This window comes from Acanthopagrus latus, chromosome 21 (assembly GCF_904848185.1).
Source record: "Acanthopagrus latus isolate v.2019 chromosome 21, fAcaLat1.1, whole genome shotgun sequence".
Classification (NCBI taxonomy): Eukaryota; Metazoa; Chordata; class Actinopteri; order Spariformes; family Sparidae; genus Acanthopagrus; species Acanthopagrus latus.
In genome coordinates, this window is record NC_051059.1 from 8708030 (window position 1) to 8728022 (window position 19993).

The 19993-nt window shown below is 43.9% G+C and overlaps 2 protein-coding genes across 5 annotated transcripts in view; both read right to left on the reverse strand.

The window, feature by feature from the left end:
• Window positions 1–1474: 1474 nt before the first annotated feature.
• LOC119011687 (annexin A13-like) lies at window positions 1475–11585 on the reverse strand. Its single transcript, XM_037085013.1, has 11 exons — window positions 11390–11585; window positions 10503–10578; window positions 8832–8926; window positions 8570–8740; window positions 7391–7424; window positions 7039–7118; window positions 6344–6412; window positions 4638–4739; window positions 4421–4496; window positions 4210–4322; window positions 1475–3859 (listed from the first exon to the last, which is right to left on the reverse strand). The coding sequence occupies exons 1-11, from the start codon at window positions 11402–11404 to the stop codon at window positions 3740–3742; spliced, it is 951 nt and encodes a 316-aa protein (XP_036940908.1). The 5' UTR covers window positions 11405–11585; the 3' UTR covers window positions 1475–3739.
• Window positions 11586–13117: 1532 nt separating this feature from the next.
• Window positions 13118–19993, reverse strand: part of LOC119010972 (probable G-protein coupled receptor 158) — a 73830-nt gene continuing 66954 nt past the window's right edge. For 3 of the 4 annotated variants that reach the window (XM_037083657.1, XM_037083655.1, XM_037083656.1), the window contains exons 11-14: window positions 18271–18417; window positions 17825–18068; window positions 16685–17241; window positions 15027–15971 (exon numbers count right to left, since the gene is read on the reverse strand). In XM_037083657.1, the coding sequence (XP_036939552.1) occupies window positions 15027–15971; window positions 16685–17241; window positions 17825–18068; window positions 18271–18417 (1893 nt within the window). Of the gene's footprint in view, window positions 15972–16684; window positions 17242–17824; window positions 18069–18270; window positions 18418–19993 lie in introns of all 4 variants that reach the window. The other variant, XM_037083658.1, reaches the window with a different exon arrangement.

The window sequence follows — 19993 nt, forward strand, 5'->3', positions numbered from 1 at the left end:
TACGTTTGCTCTTGGCAGAAGCTGCCAGGTGTTTCCTGTTACACATCAAAGAACAGAGGTCCTTTATCGTGAATTTAAACAGTTGAAATTGTACTAGGCGGGTAGTTAACCTCCTAATGGCCTTCCTCCACACGTCCACCAACATCCTCTCTCTTTCCCAGAGTGCTGCTCTGCTTTGGCCCAGGATCAAAAAGCATATTACGACCCTGGGCATATGTTCTATGAAAAGCAGTCGACCAGTTGATGTTGTTATTTCAGCCTTTGAAGTCATGACCCGGAGGTTAGTGTGTGCTATAGATTATTCAATAATTCGTGACTTTTAGGGGATTAGCGCCATTAATATGCGGGCCTGTGTCTTGAAGGTGCCGGTATGGAGTCTCCGGGATCAAAAGAGCGCCAACTCTTTGTCAAACCTTTGTGAGAAACTAGACCAAAAAAAGAACAAAGACAACAAGTGGAACCTGGAAGTTGACAAACAGACCGGAGAGAGAGCATATCATGAGACAAATTGAAACCACCTCCAGGCTGACGGATGACTGGCTGGGTGAGTTATGGTGGTCTGAGGATGATAAATGCTTAAGGAAAAAGGTCAGAGCCCCATAGTATAGAGAGCGGGCCTCCGTCTGGAAGGACTAGTTGCCCTAACACATTAGCACTGGATGATAGTTAATAGGGTACAGATGGATGGAGAGACAGCCTCAACAGCACATGTGCGTGTCCAGTAGGTATGGGTATGTCTTAAGCGCCTGGGTTGTACACACATATGTTCGCTTTTAGGACTTGGTTGAAGATTCTTAGTCACTTCTGTGACCTCCAACAATATTTTGATGGGAATAACAATCAATATTATTTATTCTAAAAGGAGAATTAGATCCACTTATCCGTAAAGTATTGCGTGTTTATTAAAGGAGCAGCTCCAAAGAAGAAATTCAAACTATTAAAGAATTTTAATATTTACTATATTAATCAGGTGATGCAACAAAATCAGAAATATTTATCTTTTCCACCACTAAATAAACAAGCTGTTCTCAGAGGACAATAAGGTCCCCAGAACAATGTTGGAAGCTAGAAAGGTGGCAGGGTCCGCCACATACAAACAAAGTGAAACAGTATGAAACTGTGTTGTCCTTTAAGGTCAGTTTGTTTAAATCAAGCGTATTAAATCATAAGAGTTTATCTAGGTGTTTAAGCATGAAACATATCAGTCAATGAGTTTTTACCATTAAAATGTCTTCCCTAAAACTACATAGAGCTCCTCTAGGAAACTTTATGAAAGTTATTAGGGAGTGAGGAGGGTCCAAAGAGGGAATGTTAAGCGGTTTATCTCTTCGCTAAAGGGAGAGTATACTAAAGTTTTTGCGGTAACAATTATTTTTTTCTTTTCATTTCCAAGGGGAAATCCAAATATCAAAACCCTGTGTACGGTCTTGGTTCTAAAAAGTTAAACACAAAGATCGACCCTCATCCCAGCAACTCCAGTTCCTTCCATGTTTTTATTAAGAAATGAATCCTTGTTGTAATAAGATCATTTCTTTAACAAAATACAATATATTGAGACTTGATGCTTCAGACTGTAACGCTCCCTAAGGCGCCGTTATTTTGCGATTTTGGGCAAAATAGATAAAATGTGACTTGACTTGTCTTGAAAAGTGATTCTAACACTTCATACTCATGTCCATACACTGCCTGGAATGTACACTCCCCAGCTTTAACAGGCATGCATGGAGCTCACAGTCTACAGCAGACAGGCTGCCAGATTTAAAGTGTAGCATGAGGTGGACGGTGGGACGACTGGGCCACATATGGTGCGCAGACTGCATCTGTACACGACAGGTAGCAGGAATGCACGGAGGGCAGGTACGCTCCAAACCTTGCCCTCGATACTGAAACAAGCTTTACATCAAGGCAACAGAAAGTGAAAAAGACATGGAGGAAGGGAGTGGGAGGAAGACAAGAAGAAAGCTGTGGGAAAATAAAGTGAGAAATCGGCTGCTCCTGTGTCCGTGCATCTGGAAGCAGTTCTCGCTTGTTTTTGAACTTTTCTTCTCCTCTATCTGCCTTTAACTCGCCCAGAGGTTTCTGTGCTCTGCAGTGAGACAAAATGTTTGGGGCTGGATGTTGTGTTAAAAAAAAAAGAAAAAAGCAACTTATATATGGCTTTGAATTACAGGCCACTGACACGCAAACATTATGAAATAGTAAGCAAACCAGTAAATTTGTATGTTCACAATCAGAGGAAAAGCTTGATTACCAAGAATATCAGTGTTGATCACATGATGGTTGCACATACTAGAAAGTATATAAATACTTACTTGCTCCTTTCATTGTAATCTCACCAATGTCCAGATATTTATTCCTAAAAAGAAGGGCAGACTTATTCCTACTGGTGCAATACTGCCCTCTACAGGATATAAAAGGAATACAACATGATTTTATTTTAGTTTTTTGGTGGGGTTAAATTTATTATTATATATTATATCACTGCATACATATGCCATGTTCTTATACCACAATGTTAACAATGACTTGTTTCATATAATTCAATTTGTTAATTTACTTTTGACAATACAACCAATATTAAGAGTAATGCAGATCACTGTAATCTTGGTTATGACAAGATTCAGTTGAGATACAATGCCACACGTGATTGCAGACTGTACTTCAGGGGTTACAGAGTCAAATATACGTGTTTTTCAGTATTAGCATTATCACCTAATGATCTCAAAGTTTTACACAATTATGAAGTAGGACTATATTTACTATAGGTAAAGTTATTAAGTTATTATTATTCAATGATAGCAGAAAAAAACAGCAACTGTTTGTTAAAGTGTGTAAACATGAGCTGTGATTGAAGAAAAGACTACAAAGTTAAAAATCCCAGATATCATCTCAGGATGTGACTACAAAAACAGTGTGTACTTTAGAGTTCAGGCTTTTTGACAGAAGTGTTGTTTTGTTTTGTTTTTTTGCCATTAGTATAATGAATCCTTCAAAGCGTTCAGATAACAGAGATCAGACGTGACAATTCGGCACTTAAGTGTTGAGTGTTGCAGCATAAAGGAAATTATGTCGCCACCATCCCATGAAAAGGCATCTTTGAGGCTTATACGGTGGTGGAGTTAATGGATGACGATGAAACCAAAGGAACAAAGCGAGGAACGAAGGAGGCTGCGTGGTGTGTGTTGAGCAGCGGCAGCCTCTCGGCGTTTACAGCTTTGGGATGCGCTCGAAATGGTGAAGTACAGCTGAAATACAAAAAAAGGCTGTGAGGCTGCTGATTGTGAATGACGACCATCGGTTTGGATAAACGCATTAACGCAATGCTCAGCTGCGCGGTTTCCATATTAGTTACACGAGGCTGCAATAACGCTGTCAACGGGGTAACAAATACTGAATGCACCTCGGTTGTACTGGGTTAAAACAGTAAGGCAGTCTCCACTCGGCGTGATGTTCTTGGCAAAACTGTGTATTTAAAGCTTATGAGTGTAAGTTTATGTGTGAAACGCTGTATTGTATGATAATGCACTGCTTTTTGGTCCATGCTGCGAATACAACTGACTGTCTCTAAGATGTGAGATGAGAATAGACGTGAGAAAGACGAAAAGCAGAAAGAGTGAACGAGTGAGAAAGGAGTATACGGTGAAGAAGAGGAGGAGGAAGGATGAGCGGGTACAGAGGAGAGAGGGTGTTGCGTTGGCTAAAATAAGGCCTGTGGGAAGACGGTGAGAGTGTGACAGTTTCAGTGCAGGATCTCGATGAGGAGGCGTTTGAAGTCGCCACCGCACTCGGAATCCAGAGCGTCTTTCAGGGTGACGTCGTACTTCTCCAGGTACATGTCCTTCACGGTCTCCAGGTCGATCTGTCGGGTGGACAACATGACACTGCTGTCAACACAACAAACTCCTTTTTCACTGCGAGCTTGTGTTTGTTGAAACGGACTGCCCTGAATTTCGAAACAGCCAGATGCAGAGCCGGACCTTCTGGAGGACTAAACACCACCAGTCACATCGGACTCTGCTCTACTTTGGAGTTGTTTAAAAATAGGAGGAGAGCATAGAGATTTGTTTTAAATGTTGGGATTCAAATGTGGGTTTATTTTCACTCCCGTTTTTCCTGGTTTTGAAGATCTGCCATCTCTATGATTCATTAAATTACTATGCGGCTGCTATGTGAGATCAGACATTTGGCCGTGTGGTGACAGGGACTTGCCTCAGAGCGGCCCACAATGATGCGGATGAGCGTGTCTTCATCGGTGCCCACTCCCTTCATGGCGGCATTAAGGCGTCGGGCAAAATAAAGCTGAGGGTTCTTGGCACAGCGGACTACAAAACACAAAAAAGGCGGCGGGTGTCATCAAGAGAACTTGTCTTTGAGTGTGTATTTCAGGGCTTGCGAACAATCCTGTCGCAGTGTAACCTACCCAGAGTGATGTAGCACTCCTTGAGAGTTCCTGTCGCCTCAGAGTCAATGGTGTCCAAAATGTCTGTGCCTGAAAGCTGCAAGACAGCAAGTCAATGAAAAGAAGAGGACGATATAGATAACAAGACCACCTTACAATGCCAAAGATGAGGCGAGGTCAGTCGGAAATCATCTCGCAGAACCCGCTTTTTTTTGGGCAGGAAGCTGTGTGTCCTTACCGACTCATAGGCCTTAAAGGTGGCCTGAAGCTGCATGTAGTTCCTGTGAGTCAGGATGTAGGTGAAGGTCGACTCATCAGTGCCAAATCGGCCTTCTCCTGCCTGACGGGCACAAAAACAGGAAATAACATGCCGACATTTGTGAGTTTATGTCTTAGCATTAGAGTAATATTTGCTACTTTTGGTCGGCATTCCCATCAGTAAGGGGCCTGTACTCAAATTCCTGGGCTCTGGGAACATGGTGAGTACAGTGTTATCCTGATTGGTGAAAAGTAGGGATGGCACTGCGAAAACAAGACTATGTGACATTGTGTCATTCTTTTATGGAAAGAGTTTTAAAGATGATTATATAACCTCATGACGACGGCAACAACACTAACGCTCAGTCTCATTTCTTTTTACCCCTCAGTCAATTTTTACAACTTCTACCCTCCTGCCTCTGATGGTTTAAATCTTCCCCATGAAATAGAAGAGGCCCTCAAGACCTTCATGTCATTAGTTGTCATTAATGGTGTTTAAGAGACACAATCAGGCATTTCCAATATATGTCAAAATGCAGGACTATCATGCAGATTACAGCAATAAATGTAACTTTAGTTAGCAAGCTAGATAGCTACTACAACATCAGCTAAGTAGCAGTGACTGTTTTATGCACCTTATACAGAAAAGGTGCATAATACATTGAAACAACAGACTTCTCATACTCCCCCCTGCCTCTGCTAAAACTCTGTTCGTCATGTAGCCATAACGCTTCGCCTTACTCCTCTTTCCGAACAAGAATCAGCACGCCCTACCTCTAGAGGTTAACAAGCAAAATAAAGGTGTAGCGGGCAAGTGGTGTATTGGGATTTGGCCCACGAGTCTAAGGCCATGCTAGCGTCACGGTGAGGCTAGGCTTAGACGCTGTAACGTGCGCTTCTTTGCAGGCGTAACATTTACGATCATCTCCATTTTAGCACATCAGCACGCTCACGTTTGCTAACTGGCTTTGCGATGCTGTGCCATTGTTCCAATAGGCCCAATATTTCGTTCCCACCATACTTCCTCAAAGGCCTGCCTACACTCTGCCTCTGATTGGCTCTAATGCGGTGACATTCTTTCTAACGCAAACCATCTAACCAGCCATCTAACCCTCAAGCCAGTAAAGTGGACACTTGGCTGGTCTTTTGGGACATTTACCACCACAAAGAACAGCCTTTCACCTTCAAATTTCGACCTGATGGTTGCACTAGACGAAAAGTGAAGGGTTGATCAAAGTGACGATAACTCCAGCAATCTATCAAAAAGTTCGACAGACACTTTCACTAAATCCTCACAATGCTAAAAGAAGCGACTCAGGATCAGTCTTTTTTTTTTTTTTTTTTTACAGAAGACAGAATGTTAGTAAAAACATTTTTGGCAGACCTTGCCACATCACCATCCCTGCACACATTCACTGTTGAACAGTCTTACTGTGAAACCTAAAATATGAAGCTTCATGGTTTCACAATCCTGTACTGTAAGAAATGCTACAGCACGGCATTAATAAAAACCAAAACAAGCTCTGATTTAATAAAAACCTGTACTTGTGAGATTTTTGCAGCCATCCACCTCGGTCTGGGATCAGGTTTCCGTACAAACACTGTTGTTTTTTTTCAGGGCAGACTGTGAATAAGGTCTCTAATTCGAAGGGACTGTGCGGCGCAGATTTCATCCGTCATAAGTACCTCAAACAAAGATGTGGCATCCTGTTGGGCTAAATCCTCGTCCACTTCATAGCCCTCGTCTCTGCTCGCCTGTGAAAAGAAAGCAGGGTACAGGAGAGCAGAGGGGAGAGAAGGGAGAGGAGAGGTTTAAGTGGACGGATAAAGTATGCGGTGCGGTGAGGGGAAAAGATTTTGCGAGCGGAGGAAAGGTCAAAAAGAAGGATTACAAAATAATCTCTGGCATTTAGCAGGATAACAATCATCTGCCACACATTAGAGGGAAGTATTTGAAGGCCATTGAGGCTCTCTGGATAAATGTCGCCGTAGAACATGAGTCACAATGTGTTTGTCTTTTCTTTTTCTGAGGGAAGGAAAAGAGAAGGGAAGCAGAAAAAAAAAAAAAATGGGTGGGAGCGCTGGAAAGCCGGAGAAGGCATGGAGGCCGAGGCATGCCAGACAATGATGTGATGTGTGACGAACGCCTCAGTGGGCGAGACGCAGCGTGGAGAACAATCCTGCCAGCTATTATCAAAGGAAGACAAGCACTGCTGTCCTTGTCTTTACGGCTCCCCTCCAGATACAGAGACTTCCACCTCAACATATAAATCGTGCTTGAAACTCGCGCCGCCTCGTGTGCCGTGGCGCCCCTTGTAACTGTCAGAGCTGTTAGCGTCTGTCACGGTTAAATAAAGCGAAAAGAAATAATGAGTCTTTACCTGCAGCAGTGACATCAGCAAGTTCCTCACGTCTCCGCTGGTGTCATCCTCGATGTCTGCATCTAGCTCATGCTCGTGAACTGCAAGGGAAGACACAAGGAGTGCTCAGGATATTTTGCGACGAGTGAAACCGGAGCCCGAGGAGGACACGCTACGTACTGTACTTGTGGTCAGCGATGGATCATTTCAGCATGAATCACTCCTTAGGAGTGGAAAACACCCACAACATTATGATAAGTGCAACGGAGTGTTTCTCTGCGCCATGTGCTGCTGAAATGACCGCGCTTTCCAGTACGAGACGAGCAGCAATTTTTCGTAGCCGTTAGATGAGTCAGCATGGACGGAAGCTCACCCTGGGCGTAAGCCTGCTTGTAGCTCAAGATGTCCTGTTAGGAGCAGAAGAAGATAAGGATTAGAGATATTAGAGCCGCTGCTGGAATAAACTAGAGACACGAAACTTGGCACAATAGGTGGGCGCGATGTCAAAGACCGCCATGACGGTTTTTCTACACACATTTCTTACAACTCCTCCTAAACCCTACACCTGATCGCTACCGAAATTCCTGTAGATCGTTACTGGATCAAGTGTATCAGAAGTGCCACAAGGCTTGTTGATAGGTTTCAAGATATTGACCAGTGAAGGGTTAAACTGGGCGGGGCTTAGAAAGGAAAATGGCCATCTTCAGGCTGAGTCCGGGAACAGGTCCACCAGAGTAATTTGAGCATTTTCGACAATTTCATTGCGCATGTTTTAACCAAAATCAGAAGTGGTATACCGAATGGCGCAAGTGGGCGTGGCTTATCACACATTTGTTCAGAACTCAGGATGCCTCCGTGCAAACCCTGCTTAAACTCACTGGAGACGTCCGGCGCAATCACTTCAACATGCACCTCGACTTGCGTTCAGTCTGATTAAGGGGGACGAATGGCAAAACTCTGAGTGTGTAATTACCCAACAGCTGCACGCTTTGTTCCAACGAAACACAAGCGTGTTTGCTCACCTGTGTGAAGCCTGCAACCCACTCGGTGGGAGTGAAAAAGAGCTCGATATTTGAGATGGATCAAATGACTGTGTGTAATATGAGAGATGTCTACAGTTCAGATCTTTGGAGTGTTTAGCATCTTTTAGCCCGATTAAGTTTTGGTTTTATAGCCTCAAACTTGACTGTTTTGGGTCGCTCCCACTGCTCCCATCTGCATTATGTCCAGCAGCAGGCGACTGCTCCCAGCAAAAAACACTGAACTGAACAACAGTTTGGTTTATTAATAGAAAATATACTGGCAGCGAGGACAGACTCCATCTGTAGCCGATGATCCGATGATCGATCGTGATGAGCACTCCATCCTCTTGGGTGCCCCTTTGATGAATAAAACATTATAAACTGCCCTCAAAGGTGAACTTTGTGTGGAGAAACAAGTCACGCTGCCATATAGACTGCCTTACATGCCAGAAAAGGGCTTGATACCATTTTACCTTAATTGTGCCATGACCCTGCTGCTTGCACAACAACAGTATCCCACATTGACAAACCTCATTGGTGGCTGTGCACAGGATCTCCACGAGCACATCTTCATCAGTGCCCGCCCCCTTCATGGCCTTCCTCAGCTCCTTGGCAAAGTAGATGTGAGGAGGGTCCAACATGGCCATGGTGGCATTCTCAAAACTACCGGTCAGCTCCTTCTTCAGGACCTCCTCCAGCTCCTGAGCAAACACAGTGAACACAGAAGTGACGGTGATGCGCGAGTGTTTCTGTGTACGGGCGCGTTTAAGGTGTTGACGGACAGGTACTCACGTCATCGTACTTCTCGAAGTAGGCCTGTTTGATCTCCACGCGCTGGGCCGCAGAGCGATTGGCCAGGATCTGAATAATGGCCTCTTCGTCTGTGCCTGGAGAATACGCAGCAGCACGCGCGCGAAGGGTTAACTTCACATTCAAATCCAGCAAAGAGCACTCAGCCATCGCTGCAATACTGCACCACTGCTCGACACCTAAAAAGCACTTTAAAGACTGAAGGCTGTGCAGGAATCGTGCCACTCAACCTGAGCACAACTTTTATCAAAAGGTGCGGTGTGTATGAATTTTAGTTGAAAAGTGACCAAAACTGTCGACAGAATGTGAAGAGTTAACTGTTTGGAAGTTATGTTAGAGACGCCTGTGTGTCATGTTGCAGAAGTTAGCTTGACAACCACCTAGGCCCAGCCCATCCTGTGCTCAGGATGTAAACACTAGCATTCCCCTGGTCGCCCGAGCTCCCAGACAGGGTCACTAGCTGCACTGCTAATTGAGCTAATTAGCTAAAGGATACTGTGGCTGCCTGCTATTTGTTTTGAGTAAGATCGGCGGCCAATTCCTACATATTGCACCTTTGAAATGGCTGTCAGACCTAAAGATATATTTAAAACTGGGTTATACCACCGTTTGTGAATGTTATATTCACAATAAATGAACCTCATGTGATAACATACAGTAATGCATAGCTGACAGGCCATACTGGAGCCTTTTAAGACATAAAAATTGTGTCATATTTATGCCAACTTGCTTATTCTCATAATCATGTCATTTTATTTCATTTGATGTCCCTTTAAATTGAATGGGTATTTCTGTGCTGTAGCTGCCTCTCGTTCATCACCTCATTTACCAGAGGTCAGTGGGGGAGATGAGACTGACAGGGTTTGACACTGTGCGTTGACGCCTGTCACACTAGCACCAGCCATTCATCATGATGCAAAGTACACTTGATGTGTTTAGTGTGTTTCTGTGAGGCTATAACTTGTAATGTCAGTAGAAAATGATCGCAGAGATGGAAACTGGAACAGCTTAAAGAAGGAGGAAGTGGCTACATATTGATAATATTGCTGGTGTACAGCAGCTCCCGGTGGACGGGCGTTATTGACAAATTGCCTTAAAATGTTCTGCAAAATGCTCTGCAGGATGTCTGGCACACATTTAACTTCAGGCACTTCAAAAAGGGCAAAACTGTCCTTAAAGGACAACATACAACTGTATTAATTTGTTTATATGTGGCGGACCCTGCCACCTTTCTAGCTTCAAACAGTGTTCTTAAACCAGCTTGTTTATTCAGTGATGGAAAAATCTATATTTTTTGAGTGTGTATTATCAAATTAAAAGTGTTCTGTGCTGTGGAGTATCAACAGATGTCAAGTTTCATATCAGGCAAATCAGTTGATTTCTGATTTAGGGAAGTCATATTTATTAAACTAGGAATGCTTTACAGATCCTACTTGTCAAAACATTTCATGTTTGAGTCTCATTACCCAACTCACTTTGGGATTGTAGGAACGGGTCAGCCGACATCCCAGAAGCAACACGTTTTGACAAGTTGGGACTCAAAAATGTACTTTTCTTTCAAAAAGGTCCTTTAATCACATCCCAAATAGACAAAGAGAATATACAAGAACTTCTAGAGGACTTAACCAAACCTCTGTCACTCTGTACACTTACCTAAACCTTTACATGCCTTCCTGATGGCCTTGATATCAGCTGTGACATCAAAGTCCTCATATGGGACTATGGTGGGCTAGAGGGCAGAGAGTCAACATGGAAATCATGTATAAAAATGTAAGAAAAACTACAAAATCAGCCACTTCAGCTTATACTTCGCGGGGTCAATTCACTGAGAGACTGTACCAGGGAAAGCAGCCTGCAGAAAGTTACGTAGCCTATAATAAAATTGATATAAAAAACACCAGTATGAAGCTATAATCATAACGCTCTCCGGTCAGATGGATGAAAGAGTGCAGGGAGGATGTTTTACAGCAGATCCAGAGCAGAGCGAGTCTCCCTGCAGGAAAAGGGTGCAGCCCTGCTGTGCCGGCTGAGTCATGGTTCAGCAGCAGCAGCAGTGTGCAGCCTCCCCTCCTCTCTCCTCTCCTCCTTTCCTCTCTCCTCTCCTCCTCTCCTCTCCTCTCCTCTCCCACCCCTCGTTTAATACAATGCGGCCTTATTGATCAGCGTTTCTGGGAAATTCCTCATCTCTGGCTGCTGGCTGCTGGGCCTGGCAGGGCTTCTCTGTCTGTGCCCGAGTTAACTGCGCAGCTTTCTCAGCACTCACACTGTCCACACAGTGTGAGCACGCAGTCTGCCGATGAGAGACAGAAACTTATATCATGACGCTCCAGTGATCCTGCTGCTGCTGCTGCTGCTGCTGATTTACAGGCTCATCGCCACGACTTTCCATATTTCTCCACATCCCATTACATCACCGCAAAATAAAACCCGACCGTCCAGCACAGAAACGAGAGTTTTCCTACACACGATCCAGCGACACCACGGTGATGCACTTGATACAAACAGCTGAGAAGTTGTAGCATACACACTTTTTTTCTTACCTGAGCGTTGCCCATGATTGTTCCGGACCGCTGTTTGCAGCTTTAACAAGGTGGCAAATGAAGGCTGGAGTGTATGTGTGTGTGTGTGTGTGTGTGTGTGCTGTGTTGTTTGCTCTGCAGCTGGTGTGTGATGCGTGTCAGGTCGGATGGGCTGTTCCCGCACGGAGGCAGCCCTGTCCGGTGCTGCAGGGTGACGTCACTGCCGCTTATTAATTTAGCAGGATGGAGCTGGGTCCTAACACGTGACCAGGAACCGGTTGTTGGACCGGTTCTGACAACTTTATTCTGTATTATTTGCTCTTACTTGTGCCCAGTGGTGGAATCTAACAAAGTGCTTTCACTCTACTACCATTTTAAAGTACTTCCACTGAACTTAAAGGGCCACCATGTGGCTTCAAACTCTGAATTTCAATATTTGCAATATTAATGAGGTAATAATGCAAACTCTGATATGTATTTTTTGTTTTCCTAACTGACTAAACAAGCTGTTCTCACAGGAAAATAAGGTCCCCAGAGGCTTGAAAGGTGGCAGGGTCCACCACATATAAACAAAGAAATACATCCTAAAATTGTGTTTATTTAGTCATGCAAACAAATTTTATTTAGTTTGTTCAAGCGTAAAAAATAAAAGTCGATGAAGATCTTTCTCTTCTGATTAAATTGTTTCCTTAAAACTACGCACTGCTCCTTTAAAGGGTCATTCAAGCGATTTTACGCACTAAAGTGTATGGAGGAAGCTGCATGTAGTCTAATAAACTGCCTCCAGTGATGTCACTCAGTGGCCAAATTGCATTGTGGGTAATGTAGGCACTGGTGAAGAATTGATCGTGGCAATTATAAAGTGATACCCAGTGTGGAAATACTCCTTGAAGTTCCCGCATTAAACATTTTAGTCAAGCGCAAATATCATCAGTAAAATGCGTTAACAAATCAAATATTTACGTATTTATTAGTTAAGTAATATCTTCGTTAAATTGCATTAAAATGTGAGAGGCATTGTAATGTTGCCGCTAATTTACCTTGACAACAAGAAGAGTTCATCTCTATCAGTGCACTGAATTTTACACGATATGTTTTGTTTGTCTAAAAAAGGAGGCCGTGTAGTTGAGCAAAAAAAGTACAATATTTCCCTCTGAAATGGAGTTGTAAAGTAGAAAATACTAAGGTAAAGCACAACTGTACAACTACAGGTCTTCGTTCAAGTTCTTCATGTTTCCAAAACTGTCTTATCTGGAGCATCAAGAGCCTCCACATGGTGGCAGTGTTGTACAGACGAGAAGAAAGACAAACAGCTCCTACAGTAGAATTGACAGGGCTGGATGAATTGGAAATGTGGCAGACAGAAGCAGGTACTCGAAGGTTGAAAGACTAACGAATGCGTTGCTTTGTATGAGAAATATATACTCGACCTTCCTACTCACTGATGGGTTAAGATGAAGATCTCTTTTTTAGGGTAAGACTGAAAAGTGGCTGTAATGTTTCACGTTCAAAGTATTTTTACTAAGATGATGATGTTTTGTACACTTGGTACCTCTGGTGATGAATGACTGCTCAATCGACTGCATATAAGGAAACAGCAGACAGCCTCTGGCACCGCCCTCACGATGTTAAGACAGCCGATTGGTTTCGTTCCGTGAGGTGATCCAACTGATCAAGACATGATGGATTATTACTGTAAACCTCGCGCAAACAATACTGAACACGACAGAGAACGTCTCGAAGCAAAACTGGGGCTTTATAGAAAGATTTAATCCAGAGTTGAGAACAGGGTATTTACTATATGTACATGCAACACAATATGAATGTACAATATACTGTAAACACTCCCACGTGGATGCTACAACATGTTGTAACGTCTTGGAGCAACACTGTACAATAAAACAAGCGTAAAGTACATGAAGTGGGCAAGTTACATCATTCCATTTCAAACAGCCTTAAACCACCAGATAGAAAAAACAAACAAACCATGTGAGAGTTAGAGAGAGTGGTGGGTCATGTTTATTTATCAAGCCTTTCGCTTCGAGGATGCACCTCTCTGAATGCTCAATGGGCAAAACAGATTATTTACACAGGAGGTCCTTCCCTCAAAATGCTTGATAAATAAAAGACAACATCTGACATCTAGTTTTGAAAAACCTTTGTGCTCCCAAGTCCTCTTTAAGTATCTCATAAGATATACACTTTTTTTTTTTTTTAAAGCCTTCTGGTGAATGTATTCTTCACTGACATGCACACACAGCCGCAATGAAGCTGAACTGTCTACCGTTGTCTGACGCGCTGCGCTTGGCGTGGACTGCGCTGCGTTAGGTGTCAATGGTGGGAGGCTGATCGCCGGATGCGACGTCCAAATTTTCAATGACTCGCTTTCTGTCAGCGAGAGAGTGGCAAACAAACAAACAAACAAAAAAAACCCCCACTTCGTTCATGCATAGTCGTGGTTTTAGCGATTGAACATGTGCAAAGATCTGAAGGAAGGTGCATTCAAGCTGATGTAAAACGGGCAACTAAGTGACAGAAAAAAACTGCATTATTCACATCATCCACCCTAGTCAGGTTTGCTTTTGGTCCTCCAGCACATTTTTTTTCTTCTTTTTAGACATGGAAATACTACAGCCTCTGAGAAGGGACGTCCAGGGCGAGAAATATGGAGTAAACAGTAACTGAATATCAACAGAAAGGAGAGCCTCGTGGATATTTCAGCACTGCTCAACTGTGAGCCGTCTGAATAGGTGTGTGCGTCACTGATGGCGACGCGCGTCATTTCAAGAAGCATGTGGTACGTAAGGAGACGAATACCTGAAGCAACAACATCAAAAGTTCCATATTTGAGTACAAGTTAACCAATAAACATTCAGTTATTGGATGCTTGACAGTTTACCACATGCAATGATTTTTTTTTTTTAGAAAAATACACACTGTATATTAAGCGGCGTTACTGAAAGATACGTTTTTTTTTTCTCGTTTTGAAATGAAGCCATACTACACTCCTTTGTTCCTCCTGTGTTCCACTAATCAAACAGATCGTATTATGAATTATGCATTTGGCCTCAAGTTATGACATCACAGCTGCGTCTGGGGCTTTGGTCCTGCTTCTCAGAGCTGAAAACTCATTTTTCCCTACAGTCCTTTTATTCCCCCCCCCACGCTGCCTGCTTCTTTTCATCATCAGCATCTTATACAGTCAGTCTCCACTGACTTACCGCGTAACGTAGAATATCATCAGTGCAACAAAGTAAAACATTCGTCTGGATTCGATAAACTCATTCGGTGAAGCATTTACTGTGTGACTCATGATTGTCTGGATCCGTCAGTAAATATACATATGATTACTTTTCTCAACATGTAATCAGTGTGATAGAACGTACCTACGATGTAACTTTGACAAAATTTGCAAGCAAAAGTGCGGACTGAAAAAAACTCCTTTAAAGTGACTTCAAGGTTGCATTCAATGCAATGTAACGACGAGAACTTTGCTGTTTTAGCAAATGTTTGGGTTTGCGTCGATGGACAGCAGAATAAATGTTCTCTTGCGTCTCGGGTCACCCAGAGAAAAGCGTCCTCGTCAACTGCAGTGTTCTGTCTTTATCAGTGTGTCCTCTGTGAATACAAAAAAAAAGTACCATCATCACACCGGTCATCATGCCCTCCCCCCGGAGTCTTGCTCCTGGAAGTCCCAGGGGCAAACATCTGCCGTGACCGCCGGTTTGTGACTGGAACTCAGTGAGCTCCCCTTCTTCTTCTCTGGTGATTTTTTAGTCTGAGCAAAGCTGGTGTGTGAGGGCTCGCCCCCCCTCCTGTTCTCCATGGCCTCTGGGTCTCTGGTGGAGCTCCTCCGGCGCTCAGAAACCGGCCCGCCGCACTCCGACGACTGGCTGGTCCGCCTCCTCTCCGACTGCGGCTTGCTGGAGGAGCTCCTCCTCTCCCTGCTTTTCTCCCTTGCTTTCTCCCTCTCGGCCTTGTAGTTGGATGAGCTGGAGCCTTTCCGTTTCTTCTTGTGCGTGGTGGGGCTGTTGCACGTCTGCTTCTCCTGCTTCGGTGAGGGCGGGCCACTGTAATCCCACGGGCAGATCTCTACCATCAGGGAGGGAGGCTGCAAAAGGCTCCCCGTGGACTTGGAGTAGTCCGAGTGGAGCCCCTTGGGTTTGCCGTCAGTTGGCGTGACGCTTTTCTTACGCCTGATCCGGTCTGGGGAGATGGAATCTGAATCTCCCGCCAGCATGGGCTGCTCGTCAAACTCCCAGGGGCAGACGTCCGGCTTGAGAGGGAGAGGTGACCTGGGTGGCCGAGATTTCCGCGTTTCCCTTCCGTCCTCCCTCTCTCCTCCTTTATCTTTGGAGCGTCGTCTGTTGGAGGGCGACTGGCCTGCTTTCTGCCTCTGGTGGGAGCGGCTCCCTTTGCTGATTCCAGAGCTGCTGCTGCCTCTGCGGCCGCTGGTGGTTTCTCCAGGAGCGATGGAAACATGTTTCTGGGTCTTTCCTTCAGACGGAGTCTGAGGTTCTTCCAGCTCCCAGGGACAAACCTCGGACACATCGTAGAGGTTCCTGCCGGTTTCGGAGCAAATGGAAGGCTGGCTTCCGCTTACCTGTTCAAATCAAGTGGATAGAAACTGTAAATCAATTACTGCATTAATCAAATGATTTGAGAGCTGGAGAGGGCTTACGGATTGCGTAATACAATATTATGTAACTCATTAACTGATTATTTGAATCTATAGCAGCTAAATGGAGAGCACAGCGGAGCATTTACACTACCTGCTCATTTACTAAACAAATGCAAATATTTGCTCTGTGTCTGCTGTAAATGTAAATAGACATAGGTTTTGTTTACAACTTGTTTTATTGCTGTCAAGTGGCCAAAAGAATCAGTTATTGCCGGTTTAAAGGCCAGATGTTCCAACCACCCAGACACATAACGTGGTCCCACTGGGATGCTTTTGGTCGGCCTCGTTGATTTGTCGACGTCCTTCCTCCGCTAAAGTCGGGGCAGAATTCAAATGATCCTCTTCTTGTCTGGCCATTGAAACTAACAAAGCAACCTCACTTCAATCTCTCTATTCTTCTTCTCACTAATAAGATGCTCCAGAATGAGCTGGTTAATGGAGTTTGAGTTCAGATTTTGAGTCAAGAACTACAATTTCCGAGGTAAAGAAAGAATCCCAAAAGAGCTAAAAAATAAATGACTTGTCGTTGAAACATTTTCCATTAATGGACTAAGTAATTAATCTGGTAACATTTCAGCACGAGAGCTCGACAACATCAATCAGGTTGGATTTTAATAAAGATGTAGTAGAAGTACCTGTTGTTTCATGATGCCCATCTTCAAGGGAGACTTGGAGTACTCCACTGACTGGCTGATGATCATCTTGGGGTAGTGCTCAGGAGTCTCATCCACCTCAGATAGCATCCTCTCCTCCTGCCCCTTTACACCCTTCTTACTGGCATCCTCCACACTTTGCGTCTTGTTGGTCAGGCCCGGCATCTTCTCCTTGGCACTCGCGATCACGCTCAGAGACTTCTGCATGATGGAGGTCCGCAGGTGGACTGGTTTCTTCTCATGCGTTAGGTTGTGAGCGCTCGCCGACTTCCAGAACAGTGGGACGGACTCGGTGGACTCGGCCGGTTCCAGTCTCGGAGGGGTCGCGGCTGGTTCCAGCTGCTTCTTAGCGTGTTTGCGGCCAATCAGGGAACCCAGAAGCGATCCTTCCCCGCCTTCTCTAACGGGAGTCATTTTGTCTCCTGCAGTCGAGCCAGTCTGGCTTCCAGTTTCCTCGTCCTGGTCACAAACGTGGTCGTAGCTGAGTGATTTCTTCAAGCCCATGACTTTGTTCTTCAGAGAGTCATCCCGAGGTTTGCCTGAAGTTAGATTAAAGGAGACAAAATTTCCTCATTTTCAGGTTCATAAATTTATTCTGACTTACTACTAGAATAGCTTTACATGCCTTAGGGCCTAAAAAACACACCAGTTTTCGCATACTGTCCAGTGCTGCAGCAGTATATTCCCACGTCTTTCTGAAATGCTCTGTTTGAGCTCCTGTCTCTTTAAGACCCCATCTCGAATATCCAGTCTCATCTGATTGGTCAGCTCACGCATGCCTGAGCCAGCAAAGCTAACAAACCCAAATCAATTCTCATGTGCCAAACTAGCCTCTAAGCATGAATTATGCAAATGTGTTTTCTGTGATGTCACAAAGTCAGGGTATTAAAGGTGGTTCAACAGACGAGGCGTTTCTGGAGCAGTGTTTACTGTGGGAGAAAGGAGCTTCTGTTTGGCCATGTGTTTGAAAATAAGCCAATTTAAAAGATTCTGAAAAATAGTTTAACAATAAATAACCTTTATGCATTAGCTTGTAGAAGAACTCACATTTTCTGCATTTAAAGGTCAAAACTCAGTCAAATTATCTGAACATACATGAAACAGCTGGAACCGTGACCTTACCGTGGTGGCTGGCTTCAAACGGGTTCCTCCTCAAGGTGCTGCGGTTGCTGCCGTGTTCGCTGCCGTCCTCGCGGCTGCACTGCCGGTGCAAGTGCATGGTCTCCGGGATCTCTGTTATCCGTTTCATCAGGGAGCGGCCGAGACCTTTCTTGGAATTGCGCTTCTTTTGCAGGTGCGGGTTGTTGGCGAGCATCTTCTTCCGTTTATAGACTTCCAACTGGGCGTACAGCTTCTTCAATTCATCCTAGAGAGAGAAAAGGGAGACTGTAAATGTTCAACAGATTTCAAAGAACTCCCTACTGTGTGACTGTTTGATTCATTTTTTTCATGATTGTAGAGGATCTGGTCTTGGCATACGGTACTGATGGCTCATGTGGGACACCTTATATCCGGAGTAACAAACAATTTGGAACCATATTTAGATTGTGCCACGAATGCTCCTTTACCCGTATGTCCTCAGGGTCCAAGCTGTGCTCGCTCCAGGCTGAAGTAATGCTGTTGTTGAGGTAAGAGCCAGATCTTCCCATGTCCAGCTCCTCCTCGTAGGCCTCGGTGGCAATATCGTCCCTGGCCTGTGTCCCTTTGGACAGGAACTAAGACAGATGGAGAGCAAGGTCAAATAATGGCAACACTGAGTCAGCGGGAAGGGTGAGAAAAAGATGTAAAACTGTAAATGAGATAAGTCCAGCCCGTGGGACACCTGTGATCAGATTCATCATCTGACAGTATAAATATGTTGGTTAAAGAGGTCCCCTGGTGAAAATCATTTTCCTGCTGCAAAATATTTACTGATATTCATTTAATTCAACGAATATGTTACTTCCCTCTCTGCAGTTGACTTTGTTGAACTTACATGACTCTTTTTTGCCAAAAAATTTAAACTGCAGGCTTAAGTCCATGACTGACTTAAAGGGCAACACAATTTTATACTGTTTTACTTTATTTATATGTGGTGGACTCTGCCACCCTTCCAGCTTCAAACAGTGTTCTGGGGACCTTATTTTCCTCTGAGAACAGCCTGTTTATTTAGACATTGAAAAGACAAATATTTCTGAGTTTGCATTATTACCTCATTACTAATGTAAATATTAAAATTCTGAGTGTGAACTGTATCTCCCAGACTACAAAGTTTACTAAAATGCTTCTGAATCTGAAATGGATCTGAAATCACAGTTACTTATGTTCAAATATAAGTTGATATGCTAGTTGAAATTGTTTTTCATTAACTTATTCACTGCAGCTATGCAAATTGCGTATAAAAAATTTAAATGTATGCAGCTCAGTTTCTGCAGCCAGTTGTCACCTCCTCACTCGGAAGTACAGAAACAAAAGGTGAGATATGGTTGGATTATTACAATAACACGTTCTACCCAGAAGAGAACGATTTGCAATGATCTGTCTGATTTCGACTTCATCTTCGACGGCCAGATAATTTAAATTTGCTTGAATAACAAATCTGGGAACAAAGAAAGACCAAATATTCATCCCGTATTCAAGAACAGATGCTGTGCGAGATTAACGTCCTCCCATTGTGCTTAGTTATCCCAGCGTACCCAACCGACTTCTGAGGTGCCTAATTAAGAAAGAATGAAAGAACAACGAGTGCTGATGGTGTATTGTATTTCTCACACAGCGGGAGAATTAAATGTTTTCCATCAGACTTGAGAGATTGCACATAAAGACACCCGCGGGAGTGCTCTGCTAAATTACAATAACCACTAGCGCAGTTTGAATGAGTTTAAGGTAATGGTAGCAAACGCGCCTGTGTGCATCCGCGTGTACGTGTGTGTGTGTTCCAGATAGCTAATGCCAAATTAACTCAAGATGATTAATGGATTGTTTTGTGTACGAGCTACGGTACAGCAGCAGCCATTATGGAAATCTCATGAATATACCCATTCCAATCGCAGTGTTTTCCACCATTTTCAGCAAAGAAAAGTTCGACTTCATGCAGCTTTATAAATGGCAGCTGCTTCTCTTCTCCAACCAAGATGTGCAAATATCTGACGTCTGTGGGATCACATTTGTGCCAAAATCAGGCACAAGCGAAGGCACATTTTGAGCACAGAACAAATATGTTTCGCAAGTCTATAAATGATGTTTCGCGTAGAAATTATTGTGCAAGTAAAACTGGATTTGACTGAACTAAAATGAATGTTGTGGTCATAA